We start from the raw sequence: 19,666 nt of genomic DNA, 5'->3' as shown, positions 1-19,666 counted from the left end.
AGTTCTTCATAAATAAACACAGATAAGCATAAGAGATTCTATCAAAAACATAAAATCACCGCTGTGAAACTAGTACAAATCATTTATCTATACAAATATTATAAAGCTGTAGAGTTTGTTTGTTTGAATGCGCTAATCTCAGGAACTACTGGTCCGATTTGAAAAATCCTTTCAATGTTAGGTAGCCCATTTATCGAGGAAGGCTATAGGCTTTTTATCCGGGTTCGTGCAGAGGTTTCCACGGGATGCGGGTGAAACCGCTGGCAGAAGCTAGTCTAATATACTCAGTATGACAAATGTTAATCCGTCTTTCGGTTTACTTAAGTAATGGAGAAGGAAATGAATATGAATAATTTGTTCACGTCATAGAATCTTGCTACTTTTATTCCTAGAGAGTAACTATGGAATAATAACTAATCAACTTCAAAATTGAAAAAATAATACATTCATACATCTAAAACGTAGACGTTATTACAGAAAAAATACTTTTCTAACTGTACTTACTTTAGATAAATATACCTAGAACATAAACTTACGATCTTCTTGCAATAAATCGTCACAGCAGGTACTTTCTTCTAACCAAGAAAACCCGCGAAACAATTCTTGTTTCGGCCCAACCAGTTAATTTATCCAGTTTTAAGTCGAAATCAACGTTTTATCTAGTTTTCACACAGTAAAAATGTCTTATTGGTAGAAAGCCAACGATTTGGGTGTCAATCGATACAAAATGATGCTTGTTAAGATTTTATGACTATCAACAGCTGATAAATTGGTTGGTACTATAAAATGTTATAATGAAAACGTGTTCCTATTTGCAAAGCGACTTTATAATATATTTTTAATAGGAACTGTTTCATCCGTGTCCTTTGGAAACTACTACGTACTAAAAGTCTTCAGACTTCCTCGATTAATGGTTATCTAACGCTGAAAGATTTTTTTAAATCAGTCCAGTAGGTCCTGGGCTACGGGAGTAGTTACCGAGAGTAGTTACCGCGGCCGTATTACACAAAGGGCTCCAGACGGAACATGTGGATTCTTTAATTAGTAAGAGTCTGATACTCCCTCACGCTGCACCCACAGCGAGACGACGAGTTCCCATAGAAAAGTCCAGTAGTTCCTGAAATTTAGTGCCTTTAAGCAGACAAACAAATTCGTTGGCTTTATAATAATAGTATATGTAGATACAATTCACTTAAAATCAACGGAATTGTTCCTGTTATCAGATTTACGGGTATTGTGCTTAATAACTGCGGTGAGTATAGGGAGTGCCCACAATGGCTAGATAGCCAATGCAGTTCATCTAATCTCATTTGGCACAATGGTACTATTTCAATTGTGCGTCGGTTGCTTGGTGACATAGGGGCTGAAAGTATGGCGAACAAAAATATGGTAAAAAGTAAAAGATTTAGTTTTAATCAAAATAGAAGTAAGAACATTTACTGATGTAAACACCCGAATCCTATCAAAATGAGAGTTAAATTAATTAAATCGTCTATAAATATAACAGTGATATAAATTCATTAATTGTATAGAAATATATTTTTTATACATAACATTATTTATTAAATAAATGAACGATGATGTGAAGAATGACGGTAAAATACAGTCACTATTCATGGAACTATCTGAAAAAAGTTGACATATACAAATACTTGAAAGCATACATTCACAACTTTCTAACAAACCTATTATTCAGCCTTTTCATCACAAAGTGATAATTTGACAGCCGACTGTCAAAACTCTTCAGCTAAGAAAGCTTTCCAAAAACATTTATCATTTTAATAAAATAAATCAAAATGATTTGCGTAGACTCTATACTAAAATAAACAGTGATGCCAAGTAATAATTATTTTACATATTAACCGTGACACAAACACTTTAGACTCTTAAGTACGTGTCAATAACTTTGAAGCTTAAACTACTCCTAAATAGACTTTCCACACCATTTCACAAATCGAGAAGAGAAATCCTAGATAAATTCGTAAACTAACCAGTCAAGATTACCAACTACCCAGTTATTATCAGCACTATCAATTTCTCTCTCTAAATGCTCATGTTTTACTTGAAACGCACAGTTTTATCTCTTCGAACGATCGATTTGCTCGCTTGAAGTACCATGACTTTGTAAGTGGACAATCGTGTTAGCATTTTGCATAATTTTATTATTAGCTAATCTTTACGGCAGTGTGTATAACGCCAGTGAGTTTGAACGGCTATTTTCTCCTTTTCACCTTAATGAACTCCACTATTGTGGCTGAAAGAAACTAATGAGTTTGTAAAATATTATTTTGAAGAGTATTGGGTATTCCCTGATTGCCTTGTGTGAGGTTTACTAGCAAATATTGTGTGTTTACGTCTTTCTATAGGCTCTTTTATCTACTGGTTACGAGTTTGCTTGCCCATTTCATGATGCGTTTAAGTTTTATTGAAGAACCAGCTATAACAATTTCATGGTGGGATATTATTACTATTGGAAAGCTTAAATATTTTTAGAAGTTGATTTTAGTGGCTATTATTGTAAAATATTTATTATTTTCAATCAAACTCTTTGATTTATCATGAAATTATTATGATTTGATACTGTCAATAAACCCATCGTCATATTGCCAGGAAAAAAAGACCTAAAGCTATTTTTTTAAAGTAACTAATTCTCTTTTAATTTCCATTATCTTTGTTGTATTTTTCTTAAGATATCTTCACAAAAACGATAGAAATAAATGTTATTATCAATACATATAGTACAAGAACGCACCCAGCACTGAAGTGGGCCAACACCTGCGCACGCGACTGACCTGAGTTTACTTTGTACGGTCTGCAAAAAGTATTAATTAATGTGCTACGATTTTAATATGCTAAGATTTTAACAATGTAGTTTTAATAAAACATGAATTCATAAAAAAATGTTTGTTTGTGAAAAAAAAGCTGATAAACCCAATAAATATAGAATGGTAAAGTGCCAAAGTTTTAATAATATCACGTAGTAGTGCCTACTATAATAATAGTAAACGCGTACCTATACTACATATTATATTTGTAAAACTTTGTTTTTGTAAGTAAAATAGTATTGCAGGCAAATTTTTGTTTGTGGATTATTTTCTTATTTTTTAAATTATTTATAGGTATTATTTTACTATCAACTCTTAATAAACAGTACACTAAGATTTTTTCTTTAATAACAACTTTGTTTTGCTGTCGATACTGAGTGCTAATGTACCGAGCCAACGAAAGCGACATCTGACACGCTTTGTATGTGAGGTAACTTTATATTCAGAAACTGTTGTACTTCTACCAATAGCATTTGAATATGAATTTTAATTTACAATAAATTTTAATACTTAATTTATAAATACATAGAAAGAGTCATAAACGCTGTTTTTTTCTTTCTTATTAATTCACTGCAGACCATTATTTCTTATAGAAATTCGACATTTTATACCGAATCGTTTGTTAGTCACCCCTTAAACACCTACAGAAAAGCTTAAATATCAGTGCAAATACAAATAACACGAATGATAGATGGAAATCCAATTATCATATAGTTTTAGGTCCCCGAACCAAATTAAGTGATATTTGATCAATTTAGATTTGGGAGAAGGTCTGCCTGTATACCTACTTACTTTAGCTCCACGAGTGGTTTTTCCCGCATCTTGTTCGAACTACGTTACTCATCTAGAAAAAAAGTAACCTATAGCCTTCCTCGATAAATAGGCTATCTTAACGCTGAAAGATTTTCTTGACTTTGACTGAAAGATTTTTCGTAAATCGCTTAAGTGTTTCCTAAAATTTGACATACAACCAACCAAACAAACTCTTCAGCTTTGTAACATTACTATAGCTTGAAACCTAATTCAATTTCAGAGGTCTACATAATTTACCGTCTGACCTAGGGACGAGAGCTGGAAATACTAATCCAATGAACCAATCAATCCAATAGAATTAATTGGATTAAACACCCGCATTGAATATGTAATACTTACAAATGATAGCTCTCAATCTTGTTTTGAGATTTTATTTATTTAAATAAATAACTACTTATAGTTTGAGTTTGTTCACCTTCGAAGACGATTAGATTAATCAATTACGTCGATTAATCTTAAGTAAGTTTATTGCATTTTATTTTTAGGCTGTTACTTAAGTTTATTCGAAATTAAGGGGGTCCATAGATCTACATATAATAATATACTGTTTGACGAATGTTTGGGCCATGATTTTTAACAAATATATTTGTAATTGCCATGCCATAATACCATATTTTTATCAAAGAAAAACAAGAGGTAAGTATGTCGAGATGACGAATGACCCAGATATATTATGTATCTTCAATGTAACACCTAATAAACCTACATTCACAAACAAAATAAAGCTAAAACAAACAAACAATCTTCAACAGAAGAAAAACCGTAGAAAATTTATAACAAGTTTTCTTTGTAACTTGTATGACCGACAGTTGAGACATTCGTACTATTCACTCATATACTTTGTACTACAAAACAGTGAAAACGTTTGAAATATCGCACTCTAACACTTTGTATGGAAAACTGAGGAAAATGCACGCTGCTTGCTTAGTTTAGGTATGTAAACAAAGGGCGTGAAATCGAGGTATTTTTAGGGCTCCGTACCCAAGGGTAAAAACGGGAACGTGCTACAAGTAGGTACTTTGCTATTCACCCGTCCGTCTCTCGACGGTCAAACTTTTCACAGAAGATGTATTATTGTTATAAGAGGATTAAAGCAAACAAATTCTTCAATTTAACTGTATCGGGGGGCAACTAAATGCCAAATAATCTCTAAACGAAAAACAAAGGATGGATTTGTTATTAATTATATTCCGTACCTATTGTTGTGATGGAATAATATAGTGTTTATAATATTGTACAATAAAGTGTTTTATTCGCCCTTCCATTCGCCCTTTCAACAATTGTATGTATGTAATATCAAATAGGCATACACTACGTATACATGAAACGATTTCTTCTAATATCTCTCTTAATCATCTATGCAAAAATGTACCTACGTCTCAAAATAGACCATACTAATACAACTTGAACTACGATACATGGCTGATGTAGTCCGACGGCAAATTTCCCGCTTCCTCATTGGCTATGACCGTCATTGTAGGGCGTAATTGTAGGATTTCCGCGCGATGTGCAAACAGTTTCACCTACGTCGAAAGTAGACAGAAATGGCCGACTGACATAGCCCTGTTTCTTCGTTTGTTTGAAGGGCTCGCATGTTTTGTGTGCAACGATGTTGCAATAATACTGTATACGGTTTTGAAAAATGAGGTCAAAAAATTACTATTGTAATTGTAATTATTGCAATCCTATGAAATACTTAAATACAGTAGGTCAGTTTACAATTGATTGCTAAATTGGGACACAATTTAAGTCAATTTTTTTAATAGGTATGTAAATTTCCTTTCCTTGCCTTTCATTCAAATAGATTTAAAACATGCACCTGTATTTCCCAACTATAGTAATTTACTGTAAATCTAATTCTGGGACACTTTTGTAACTCATTGTAACACGTACATAATACATTGAAAGAAATCTAAATAAATTAGCAAGAACATACTTTTCTAATCATTGCGATTTAAATTTCACTTAGACACTGCCAATATGTCGTGAGACAACTTTTTAATATCAGACATCTTTGACGTACCAATCTTACCCACACTTTTACAACACGCCCATAAAATTTTGGTACTCGACTCAGTTTCCACTTTCCACATGACGAAGAGAAAATGTTTGTGTATCTCACGGAAATCCTACAATTATGACTATCTTTGACTTATCTGATGGTTAAGATAAAGCAAGTTTCACTTTATAATAATATATCTTGACAAAGGCAAAGCTACTAGTAAATTGTTAGTTCCAAACAATGAGTTAGTGAGGAACGGGGAAATTGGTGGGCCACTGTTTTTGATTCATAGATTTTCTTTAATCTGTAGTTGGAAGTCACGAAGTTGATTTTAATCTGGTGTGAATGGACAATATTATTATGCGCACAGTGCAAAATTGTAGTCGGCCGATAAGCTTAATAACTTGACTAAATTCAGTCCTCTAATTAGGTTTCTAAATGATTCAGTGAAACCTACCTTCCTAAATGCTATACTAATAAAGTTACCAAATTAAATAAAATAATATACGTTTGACTTAATTTGGTAACTGCATTATTTAGACGACTGAATTATAGGTCCTTCAAAATAAACTGTCAGAAAACCATCGGGTCAACTAAATGTCGGCCAGACTGTCGGGCCACGAAAGCTCTGTACTATAATTTCTGTCAACAATCATTTACCTAATCGGAAGAAAAGAAATTAAACACATAAATATAGGTAACAATTACTTAAATATTTGCCCTAAATCTTAACTTAAACTAAATAATAAGTCATTTTGAATAGTTTTATCTAAATAACTCAGTTTGAACAACCAATACAAAGACAGCATTCTGTTCATTATCAGAGATCTCATACAAAACATCGTTTGGACAACATGGCGAATATTCCATTGTCTTCAATACAGAATTTTGTTGCAATCTAAATAGAAACATGAGACAGTGAAATGCGGAATTCAGTTATCTAGTTCAAGTAGTTTCATAGTTATTTTATTGTTAGTAACCGTTTATGTGAACATAAACGCACCTATTTCGAAATGTTTTAGATTAATAATGCTATTTACATACCTATGGTTTTCCCGTACAGATGTTTGTGAAAATTGTTTGAACTGTGTGCATATTGTTTAAGGACTTAATAATGACAAGAATAAGTGATGTAGGTATGTATCCTACATTGCCCAAAAATCATCTAACTTGCTGACAGGGTAGACAGGTGGACATCGATGTCTCAGTAATGGGGTCCTGTTTTACCCTTTGGGTACGGAACCATGAAAATAAGTAGCGAAAAAAATAAAGGTTTTGGTACTTTGAACATAGACAAAAAAAAACTAAATACTACCTACAGATATTCACAGACTAGAGGCATTAACAGTTCAAAAAACTGAATCACCTTTCCGTCACAGTCGGGTAAAAAATTCCCACGAAGTCAACTAGTAGCAAAATCATGTGAAAGTAACATCAAGAACAGAAATGTTATCACATCCATCTATCAGTTAGCAATTTTTTTTTATACAAAATCAAGTTTATAATTAAAGTATATTTAATTTAAGTTTCTACAGGAAATATTAGTAATATCAAGATCAAAGACAAGTTGTTAAGCTTGAGCTGGATAGGTACAGTACAGTCGAGTGGTAAAGTGGATGAGAGCGATGTGTAGTGATGATGAGTGTACTTACTAAACAACTTGAAAAGCTTTTACTATGAAGTAGGGTGAGTAGGTATTGGTGAAATGTGAGACTTTTTCCTGAGTTTCTCGTAAAGGTAAATTTACCACTGTCTAATAAAATAGAAATATTCTTTGATACTTTGTAGTTTTTTGTATATCTCATGGGTGATATTAATCATCTATGAAAAATTAAGGATACAAAAGAATACATAGTATTACACCGAGATTATCAATTAAATGGTATGGCTATAAGAATGAAGGAATAGTGAGTGCATCTGTGACTCCGCATAAGCTTGTCCCTTTAATATGTCCTGCGCGATTGGCTAAACGAGAATAGCGGCCGTGGCCGATAATCGTCTAGGAGGACATCATCATCATTATACCATCACTATACCTTAAACCAAATACACCATAAATTCCTTCACAGACCCCACAAACCCATATTCACCATGTCCCACACATCCCAGACATTATGGCGCCCCCACAAAGGGCCACAAACGTGAAACAAATAAAGGTGTGTTACCATAACTAGTATAAAAGTGAAAACACACTTCACTTTCTTTACACGACTTTGTAGAACACGAAAATTACTAGTAAAAACGTTTTTCGAAATGTAAAGTAATTCTGCAGTTTTCTTTAGTCACGATTGTTTGATTTGATTCACTTTTGTTTTTAAAATCGAGTTTTATATGAATGCATCTTTGTTGGACGAAAGTAAAATATAGTAGAAAAATATAGTAATATTATATACTAAAGTAAATAATATTTGAATTTTGCTTACATTTTTTTACACTACAGTCCCCTAAAACTACTAATATCATGGCTTTACTTGCCTAACTGCCTACCATACCTATTATAATCTTTTCCATCTCGTCTCAATCCCTCCTAAGGTTGTCTAGAAGAGATCGCTCATAGCGATAAGATCGCCCATTATGTCACCTACCATAATATAGTTCTAAGATCACAAATGTAAAAATTGGTGCATATCTGCCTCATTATGAATCTGTAGCTGAATGCCTCTACTAATCAAACTTATAATCAAAAGGAATAATTCTCATTCAAACTTTCCACACACACATTCACACACGAACCCCAGAGCAGAAAAAAGGTTACATTGCTAAAAGAATATCGTTCAAATATTTTTTCTCCTGGCAACATCGGCGATGGCGCGTAAAACACATGCGGTCATATTTTACGGACTATACCAGTCGTATGAAATGGGCCGTGATAAAGCATTTACTGGCCGATAAGCAGCTTTATATATTTACGTTAAATAAAAGGACGGAAAGGGCTTTGGTAGGTCAAATGTTACGTATCTTTGTATCTTGTTTACGTTATGGTTTTGAATCAAACTGTCTGTAGTCTTGATACTATTGGCTATTGATACAAGAACGTCGTTGTCTATGTAATTTTGTGAGACTGACTTGACAAATCCAGACGAAATAAATAATTATTAAATATACAGTTTTGTCGGAAAAATAAAATATTTATATTCTGAAGTTGATATTTTCTTTAGTATTGCACAGAAACTGTTCAGGGTTTTATTTTTAAGTTTTTTCGTGTTAGTCAATTGTAATTCTTATGGGTAGTAAAGATATGTCACTACTCAAAGATTATTAACATAAACTACCAGTTCTAGTTCAAAATAAGTTTTTACGAATTAGCGGTTAGAAATCACGTTCAAAAACATCCATATCTCACCATTAATACCTACTCATATTTTGAAAAATACTCGTAAATCAGCAAATCGCTCTACCTCGCGCTAAGTAATTTATCGTTAGAACGGTTACGCAAAAAGTACGGAAAATGTTTTGAACCACTACAATTCCTATATTTTTACATGCAAACACATACTTTCTGTTAAATTATGGGGCTAGATCTGTAATTATTTCTAGTCAAATTACAGTTATCGGTTTGATCGCAAATTAACTTTATTTATGCCTTTTCCTAAAGAAATAAGTTTTGTAATTTGCATAGAACCTATCCTTCCTGTAATCGTTTCCTCGTCGATCTATCTATCATTATGCATATTTTTTTAATAACTATTTTATTTTTCTATTATACAAAAATAGTTCTACCAGATACTAGATTGAAAACTAACTTTTGCCCTTTTTCAGACTCAAGCGTAGATATGTATCTGTGTACCAAAAGTTCAAATCTGTTCAATAGCGTATAGCGGAACAGACTCACAGACGACACAGAATTACCTTTACATTCACAGTATTTGTAAAGATAGGCTATTGTTATATTTATTAAACTTAAAACAACAATCATTAAAAGATGCCCTCGAAAAACTCCTCATCGCTGCCAACCGGGAGTGTTACCAAGAGGCTGGCAGCATTGCCACGTAAAGACTATATTATAATAATTCTGGAATAACACAAAGAAGGTTCCAAGACCACGACCACTAGACTCTATAACATAGACAAACTAATAACTTTGAAAATAATGCGCAGTGACCGAGATTTGTGTGAATATCTGAATAGGGTGCATAAACAAGACTGAACACTAGACGCGGCGCTAAAGGGCAGGTTATGTTACGACAATAAGCGTTTTTATGAGCGGATAAAATGTAGGTACCTACTGAAGGATCTTGGATGTATTTGCCACAAGGTTTAAAGTTAGATGACAGATTATGCACTCTCAATATGGTTAAAATATGCTATATCTAACACCTCGTGAGCGAAAAATATGTATAGCATATAATATTATGCTTTGCGAAATTATCGTCCTAGAAACGCAATAAAATAGGAACAAAAACGCGTTTGCAAGGGTGTCATTCTGAGATTTCACTATGTTAATAGTAGCCGATGAAATTTTTCAATTCTTAGACAGTTACTCAGGCTAACCTTGATATATAAGGTACCGCTTGTCCCGATCGCTTCTTAACGTAACCTAAGCCTAATACTTACAAATAATGTAGCTACAATGTACTAGAGTTTATTCAGAAATAATACAGTGGACTCAAGTTATATGCTTTATAGGCCAATTGGAATAAATTAATGTAAGCAAAGCGAACCTGAAATATTAAAGTGTTTTCTTAGAAATAATAATGGTACTTGTAAAATATTGGTAATTCAAACCGTAGTAAAAAACTCAGAATAGTGCCTTACATAATATAATGAAACATTTATGGTCAAAACACATAAAGCCATATAGTAACGGAAGATATTTAACCACAATACAATATACAAGTACTTACTATCGTTTTAGATAATAGCTAGGTGCACTATATTCAAAATTTAAAAATATATATTCATATATATATTCATTATGTGATAACGTATGCTAATTTCTTACATAAATATAATTTATCCAAACAAACTCAAAACCGCGAAGATCCTTTAAAACTGAAGCGACGTATAAAAGCCCTATAACCACAGCAAGCGTAGCTTTACGTGGGCATAAAACGCGCGGATATAATCCATAAAACGCGCGGATATAATCCGCTTTACGATACGCGATAGGCGCGGCTGACCGCGTGTTAAATAAGCTCAGTCTTTGTTACACACGATAAAACTAAACAATGTAGGAATTATTTATGGAAGGTCGTTAAATTATAGGGTAAAGGAATATTTTTCAGTTTTGGAGTCAATTTTGAACTACGTATCCAGTGTATTTTCAACCGAAAACTATATTAATAAGATATTGTAATTTTTTTTATGGATTACAAAACTTAACCAACCACGTAGCTATTAAAAATAACACACGTTTTATTTCAGTTCCATTTGTGCCTTTGTTTGGTTTCAATTAGGTACTTTAAGTTCAAAATGGCTGAGTATTTTGTGGGTACGTCAGAAAACAATGTTTTATTCTAGAAGTACTTGAAAAACTTCTATTAAAACTGCTATTTCAATTACAAAACTAGAAAGTAGAAACCTCTTTATAATCCTAGGACATAAAAAGTTTTGAATACAGACAATCTAAAATTTAAGATAAAAGGCCCATTACCAGAGAGCAATCAGTGTCTTCAGTCCCTTTTGGTACGTACAAAAGGACTAAGAAAAAGTTTTAAATATCTACGCCGTAATTCACGTTCATTCGAACATTTAAAAACTCCTAACGTTCTCTTTTATTCGGTTGAAAGGAGAATTATCGAAGTTTGTTAAGAACACGGAGAACAAAATGATTAGCAGAGATTTCATAACGTGAAGTATCCTGAGAAAGTAGCGTCTGTAAAATGCGGGTGTTCGGCGAACGAGGAACATTACTAGCTCTGCCCTTACACCTTCCATAGAATTTGCCTATTCATTTCGAAATAAGATTGGTTTCTATTTGAGAAAGAACTCGAACGTCTCGTTATTTTTAAGTAACTGATCACGCCTACCGTATGTTGCATTGACCTACAAGAACTAGCTTCCTTATGGCATCTCCGCTATCTTTCCTTCCTCCGTGGTTCAGAAGAATATTTTAATAAAATGCTTTCTGGAAATTGATTTCGTATTAGAAAATTTGGCAGATGTTAACACTTATTTCGGTCTCATAAGATTGAAGGTTTGGCAAAGTTACACGTACAATCCAAGCCAACAAATAGAAATAAAGTTCTTTGGCACCTTGCTTGCTTTTCACGTGAAAAATAAGTTTGTGGAAATTCAAATGTTCTTTATGCATTTCAAGAATACTTTTACTGTAGAAATCTAGAAATATAGTGTTTTTTTTTTGTTTGTTTACTAGGATAGTTTTTTATATTGGATATGTCATATATTTTTTCCTGTTAACTAAAAAAATACGTCGACTTTCGTATCCTGGAACCAACCACAAGCGAAAAAGATCTGCAATCGGGAATCAGTTAAACCTTGGCCTGATTCCCAAAAAAAGGTAATTCCTAAGAGATTCAAAATAACTTATAAAGGTCGGTATATAAATAAGTAAGTATACAAATACCAAAGAAGATCGAAAGTAAGTTATCTAACTTACGTCACAGCTGATACATAAGTGAGTGAACAGTCGCCTGATTGCGCTCCGAACGGCGCACACGCACCGAACAAACACTATGATTACTGCGTCAAGCTGATTGGAAGTTTGCCTTTACTGGAGCAACTTAGAATTGTCTTCTCTACATAAAAGGCTGCTGTCATTACTACTCTAAGTAAAGATTAAATTATATTTTTTGACCCAGTAAGGCAGCATGATGTTTTCAATTTACCAATGCTATATAAAGTTAGAGGGCAGTTATGCTAGGTGACTAAAATAACTATAGCAATATTTAAACTACTTCAGGTATTTTTTTTATATAATGTGTTAAATTATTTCTAATAAATACTAATTAAGATGTCATTGTCAGTCATCTTTAAAATATTATCATGTACCTAGCCTTTTGCCCAAATATTTTGGGCTCGACTCCCAGTCTAACCTGATGCAGCTGAGTAAAGAATACTCTTCCGTCACGGTCACCAAGACACCGATGACATCAACTCGACGCGTAACACATATAGGTATACAGGTGCATTTGGAGCGCAATCAGCGGGAAATAGTGCACAAAGTGATGCTTACTGTAAAATTGCTCACCGTTCCCCGCCCGGGGCGCGGGACGGGCGGGCGCCGATAGCGCTAGCAGCGCCAGCGCCCACCACCATGTCATCACAACCACACCTGGAAAGAGCAGAAGAAGAATGTAAGGAACTGCTATAAATGAAAAGAGAAGAATTTGGTTACTTTTTTCCGGGGCTGGCTAATGTTTAATGGTACCTGGATGCTGGAAAGCATCGGCTAGTGTACCATCTTTGAGGGCCAATTTATGATATCTTCAGTTAACACTAATATTAAGATCAATACACGAATAAAGACAACTTCTAAGGACAAATCATTTATTAAATAACTCTCAATAAATGTCTTAAATAGACATAATGTTTATTGTTACACACAGACCAAGTCTTTCAATAATTGGTTAGTGAGAGATTTCGTAAATTAATTAAATACACACATCACTAAATTGAAACTCTTAATTTTGTTCTATTTAGAAACCATTTCACCGTTTGAAATAATATCTAACATTTATAATAACAAAGTTTATCTACAATTGAAATTCACTAATTAATTATACTTTCCATAAATTTCAAACTGAGCACCTGCTCAACCAAATAAATTGAAAACATATTCATTCAGACAACCGAGCTGAAAATATAAATTATTTAACATCCATTTAGTTAAAACGCAAAATAACCACTTAAAATAACTGTTTTATAAATAGAGCAAAATGAATTGAATTATGAATTAATTAAACCGGCGAGGACTTTGTCTAGAGGACGACTATTAATAATATTAACTGCTGTTTTAATTACTGGTATTGAGAATGGCACACGGTACATATTTTATAGCGTATTCAAAATTGTGAGTTTTTATAATCATGGCCAATGGACGGATATCGGAAAGAAGCTATCATTTGAACATCTTTGGCTGTTGCTACTGGGTAGTCAAAAATCAGAAAGTCTGAATCTTAACAAGGAGTATTTATCGTCTGGTCCAGGTAAAGGGGTTGAGGAGGTTAGCCAAGCAGTCACTTCACAAACATTGGTGGTAAGCCAATATTGTTTGTAAAAAGCTCAACAAATGATGAATGATCATCACCTATGCAATAGCAAAGCCTAGTTGCAGATAGAGCTTTTTAGAGATGTTAAAAAACCAAAGAAATTACAGTTTTTTTGTCAACCTTCAAACTAAACTACATAAATAAAACTTTTTACGCGCCTATCAACGACACTTTTTCTTGCTCGTAAAAGATCTATAAAACAAGAGACAGTCGCTTTGTATGTTTATCGCCACATTAAGGGCACAGGGTACTCAAACCACTATTGCAAAGCTGTATATATTTTTGCTGGCCCACTTTTGATATGCTCGGCCATTAAAGTGCAGTGCGATAACAAGAAAGCAGACGTCGTTAATATTTATGAAGTACTGTAAGCGCGATTATAATTCATAGATTAATCAATCTATGCAGCTGGGATGGTTATCATCGGCTTAAAAGATAACATGCAACTTTATTTATGCTTCTTCTAACTATCGAGTGAGCTGCAAAATCACCTAACAAGTCCCTAGAAACAGTATTGTCGTATTCTTTCTGAAGTGGGAATTTACTGTAACTACGACTTCGTTGTAGTAATTTAAGTCAGCTTGATGATTGGCTCCTTGCAAAGATGGATAACACTGCTAAATTCCTGACTCCGATCTTATTTCTCACCCAGTAAGCATATTATTGCAGTCGCGCTTGCAACTTAAGTATATTTCAGCTTTTACATATAATACACAACAAAAAGATTGTGCTACAATTTCCTACCTTTTCTATTCACAAAGCAACACGAACACCTAACTCAATTTCTTCAAATCCTGCCGTAATAGAACTTCTGAACAAATTCTAACAATACATCGTTTGCGACACGACAGGGGCTTAAAGTCAGAAACTTCAAAAATTGCTTGCCAAATCTCATAACGCTTCCCCATTTTATCCCTTGTCAGGCGAGCAACTTCAAAAACTCTGTTACCCAAACTATTTTGAGGAAGGTCGAAAATTTACATTTAAAGTTAGGATATTTTGCTCAGGAGTCGCGTTAGTAAATAGCGTTGATACGGGTATGAAAAGGGTCTTCAAATAAACATGTCGTTCTGATGTATAGGCGTATTATATTTAATTAATAGTTTGTAAATACATAGTTTTGCAGATGAAATTAAATGAAACGAAACGGTTCCCAAAATATGACAAGTTAGACCATTTTTTGTTGTCTAGCCACAGCTTACATTCTAATCATCCAGACACGCCCATCAAAATACCATTTCAGAGTTCTTATCATAGTTGACTGTACTAATTATTTTAGCTGTAGTTAAAATATCTGCGATAAAATTGTCAGACTTCATTATTATGTCTATGTTGGTTCCATACCTGTTGGAAGTACAAGTAAATATAAGCTGTTTGTCGAGAAAATTACTCGTGAATATGATGGGTTTCGATTAATTACTGTGTCAAGCTTCCGCAGTAAAATATTCAAGAAACTATAGGACATGTCATGAGAAGTATAAGTATATAAATCCCTTAATAAGAGCATTTTTTTAAATTATAGACAAGTAACAACAACAAATTGTTATCATATCACTCAATAACAGAATTCACTCCATTGACATTTCAAAAACGTTACACAACCAAAAAATCACGTATACACAAAAACAATTTGACGCAACTCTATCAATATTTATGACTATTTATACAACAATTAAAGGGAACCTCTTGTCTTTAAAATGCACTCAAACTCAGGATAAAGGTGAAAGTGAATTAGAATCACTTTTTACGATCGCCCGAGGTAAGGTTGCTCGAACATTTTCTTATTACGTAACAACCCATCGGCACTTAAGTTTTGGGCTATAAAAACAGAGGAACCATTAAAAATGGAAAGTAAAAGCGTAAATATTCTACAGAAGACAGCTTTTGTTCGAAATTGGAACGGAGAAATAAATTAATTATCGAAATTGAAAGCTTTTTGCTTGTAAATAATTACCGGTGCGGTTCTTTTCGGCTTTTTCTAATGAAAAATACTTTCTGAATTGAATAATAAACTTCGTTGGGTCAATTAAGGTCGCTCTTACCTTTTGCGTGATAAAAATCGTGACTATCGTAAAAGTGATTGTTATGATAAATGTAAAAAACGGAACCTATAAACATTTTTTAAGGCATGCTGTCGAAAATGAAAAGACATAGACTCATAGTAGATTTCCAGGTAGGCAAAAATTATGTAGGCTGAAGAATTTGTAAAAATCTTTCAATATTTGATAGCACACTAAAGATACTTATTGAATTCCTGCTGCGGACTGCAACTGCCGACCGCATGTGCCGAGACTGCATGAAGTCGCAATTTAGCATCGAGTTGACATCGATATCTGACACTGACTGCACATACTGCTGCCGCTTCTGTATGTGCGGTCAGCAGTTGCAGTCGACAGCAAGCATTCAAAACGCACCTTTATCAAGTCAGTCAAATCAATAGTCAATATTTGTCATCAAAACAGCTGTAATTCCTTTAATCCGCTCTGTTCAACACTATAATCCGTTTTCTTAAGGCCCGACGTTCCGACCCATCTTGTGCCCGGATCTATCTGTCAATAAGACATTTATTGGAAGAGAGAGTTGAATAGTTCGGAACAGGAAACCCCTATTGCGTTAGACATAAATATTTTTTGTAGTTGATGGGAATTCTTAGTAGAAATTAGAGTTAAAATAATCTTGAGTGGTGAGTGTTTTTTTTCTGAACTGCGTTATCATTTGAGATATTTATTGTAGAATGTGTTTTATTTATCTGAAAACCTACTGTATTCCTGCTCTTTGCATCCTTAATTATTTTTTATAAAAAGTATAACAAAAATCATTACAATCACCATAGAATATACAATATAACTTTCATGGTGTGTACCTATAAAATAAATCCCGAATTAAAACTTTTTTTACCGACCTCCAAAAAAAGAGGTCTTATTTTTAATTTAATTATTATAATCTGAGCCACCATACACATCGCAAAGACAAAATATCAACTCATGTCAAACGAAAACATTTATATAATACCTAGCCAGTTCATATCACAAAGAATTTTCCTCGACTTTTCTAAAAAAAACGTATCGTCAGAGAAAACTGGGTTGTGTCAACTAGTCTAGCCCCGCCATTATCACAGACCACCTGAGTTAATATACCTTGAAGCTCTTAAATAGAAGCTCCGGTAAAAAGCTGATCTTCTAGTGCAAAGATGTATAGTTTTAAAACTAAAAGAGCTTGTTATTGCAAGTGATTATTTTGTTACATATCGTAGTTATGTTCAGAAAGATCTCGCTACGCTAATCATGTACGCACAATTTATTATTATTACAAAGGTTAAAAAAATGCATGCACAAATCTCTAAACTTCTCATTTGGATTATTTTTAAACAATTAATTTTCAATTTATAATACGCACAGTATACAAATCCGCATCTGCCGGCTAATCGAAAATTAGCCTTGAAGTTTCATGTTTATCGGTAACACAAGCATATGCCAGCGGTACCACCGCATCTCACGGGAACTATTTCACGCCTAGGCATGTGAAATAAGCTACATCCTTTACAAATAGGCATTCAGATATAACCGTGCTCAAGCAAAAAACTCTACTCAGCTTAAGAATTTTAGAATAGAGTGTACAATTTATAGCTACATCTGAAATAATATCTATAAATAAAAATTAATAACATAATGCCACTTCCAGCCCATCTACATCTTTGCCACTCATCTCGTAGACAAGTGTAGACAAGCGTGCGAACTAATCACGGAGCTATGGCGAACATTGTGTGACTAAACGTTACTGTTTTGTTATTATAGGTTTTTATATTACTAAGTATAGCTTTACTAGTTAGCGTCGATGTTGTAGCTGTCTGCAGTTTGACACTTTATGTTGTGTCTGCATTTTAATGGCAGAGAACGATTAAGAAAAACGTACTTTATGTGCTGTAGAATAGGTAGTGTTTACGGTCATGTATACACAAAAAAGTGCCACAGGTCACAGTCCTTTGTTTTCTACTCTTAAGAATGCCAAAGTTTTCCATATGTAATTTATTCGAGTAGGTAGCCCACAGTAGACTAAATTAGGCATTCGTCAAACGCATGTCGTACAAAACAACCACATGAACACCGCTCAACGTAATTCGTATCTATTCATAAATCAGAATCAATCAAAACATGATCAAAACCAACCACACATTACACCCACAACGAAAACAAAACACGATTCACACACACACACACACACACACCCTTACATCTCATACATACATATATACCTACTCACATACACAAACCAACCTCTTTACCAAACAAACAGACCAAAAACCCATATCATTATAAAATTACGGGCCACTAATCAAGGGAAATTCTACTTTCATTGGAAAACAAAATGGAAAATTGGAAGCATCACATAATTAGATGTCACCCGCAGACCGTTACGGACTTAAATTATCTATACTTATAGCTCATTATGAATTTCTTATAATGGTGTATGAAGGCAAAAATATTGAAAGTAGTTCGATTGTAGATTGTACATATAAGAATATAATGTATTTATAAGACGCAAGAAAATTATTAAAATATAGTTCAAAACCTTATCTATCAATTGCAAAAATCATGTATTAAGATCTCGTCAGTAAATTATAATTTGCCCCGGTACTTAGTGTTTTGTAAGTTCATATTGACAACAATATTCAGAAATCAACAAGCTTTAATATACGAATGTAAAGCAGACTGACTATTTTGCTGTTCCTCGTATCACAGAAATCTATCAATCGAAAGGACCTCATTTGCAATTCCACGGAACATTGCGAAACAATTAAATAAAATTATCTTTAAGGTACGTTTTGTGAGAGACCTGCCGACCGCAAGTGCAGTGACTGCATGAAATCGGTCGATGTCTGAGGCCGACTGCACGTGTTCGATCCAAAAATGATTTCGTGTAAATACTAACAAATCATGGTGCTGCTGCGACTCATGCGATCAGTTGTTTTTATTCATTTTATTGTATGAAGCTTCAACACTGTAGAGCTATTTCAGCTTCGTAAGGTTCAACAAAAATTATGTCAAAAATATTTTCGTGCGATCAGTTGCAGTAGCCAGCTCGATTCAAAAACGTACCTTTATTTGTTTACTTCGTTTCCAATACCTAATTTATCGTGTAATAAACTTTATTGGCAACAGGACAATTTGTATCTCTACTTCCCCGTTTCGCTTTTATTTAATAATAGTTATAAATGTCAGCCAGTTTATTTAACGCTTTGATTAATTGCATCCATTAAGATTGTATTGTCATTACGTTTAATGCATCAGTATCATTCATTTTGTCTATAAAGTCTTCCTCACGAATCACTTTATCACTTAAAAATCAGTGTGGTAGTTTTTGATCACGAATAGGAAGTAAAACGCAGCGATTATGTTTTATACTGCTTGTACTATATCTACCATTATTTATAAAACGGACAAAAAAACACATTTGTTGTATGGGAGCCCCCCAAAATATTTATTTAATTCTAGTTTTCAGCGTATTAGTATTAGTATTTTTTGTTATAGCGGCAACAGAAATACATTATCTGTGAAAATTTCAACTCTCTAACTATCACGGTTCATGAGATATAAACTCTTTTGCAAAAAAAGCGGGCACCTATGCGAAATCTTAGTTTTAAGGACTTTACGTGTATTTCAAAGGGTTTTAATGATTGTAGTATGTTTCTGGCATCAAAAGAGTTAGCCGAGCATGCGTGAAAGTGTATTCTAAATTTGAATTTTGTACAATTGCTAAGAAATTGGTTAAACCTTGTTATGGACTAATTGCTAGCAAAAAGTTCGTCGGTGTTTCGAAAAGTTTTTGAAGTGATTTTCAGAAAAATGATAATGCAG

The 19,666-nt window shown here is 33.5% G+C and overlaps 1 protein-coding gene across 2 annotated transcripts in view; it reads right to left on the bottom strand.

The window, feature by feature from the left end:
- Positions 1 to 19,666, bottom strand: part of LOC110373088 (serine proteinase stubble) — a 127,648-nt gene that overhangs the window by 32,696 nt on the left and 75,286 nt on the right. The window contains exon 3 of one of the 2 annotated variants that reach the window (XM_021330232.3): positions 12,791 to 12,874. In XM_021330232.3, the coding sequence (XP_021185907.1) occupies positions 12,791 to 12,874 (84 nt within the window). Of the gene's footprint in view, positions 1 to 12,775; positions 12,875 to 19,666 lie in introns of both variants that reach the window. The other variant, XM_021330223.3, reaches the window with a different exon arrangement.

The sequence above is a fragment of the Helicoverpa armigera genome, chromosome 7 (assembly GCF_030705265.1).
Source record: "Helicoverpa armigera isolate CAAS_96S chromosome 7, ASM3070526v1, whole genome shotgun sequence".
Lineage (NCBI taxonomy): Eukaryota > Metazoa > Arthropoda > Insecta > Lepidoptera > Noctuidae > Helicoverpa > Helicoverpa armigera.
The sequence above is the reverse complement of the archived record's forward strand: the minus strand, read 5'-3'. Positions and strand labels throughout refer to the sequence as shown.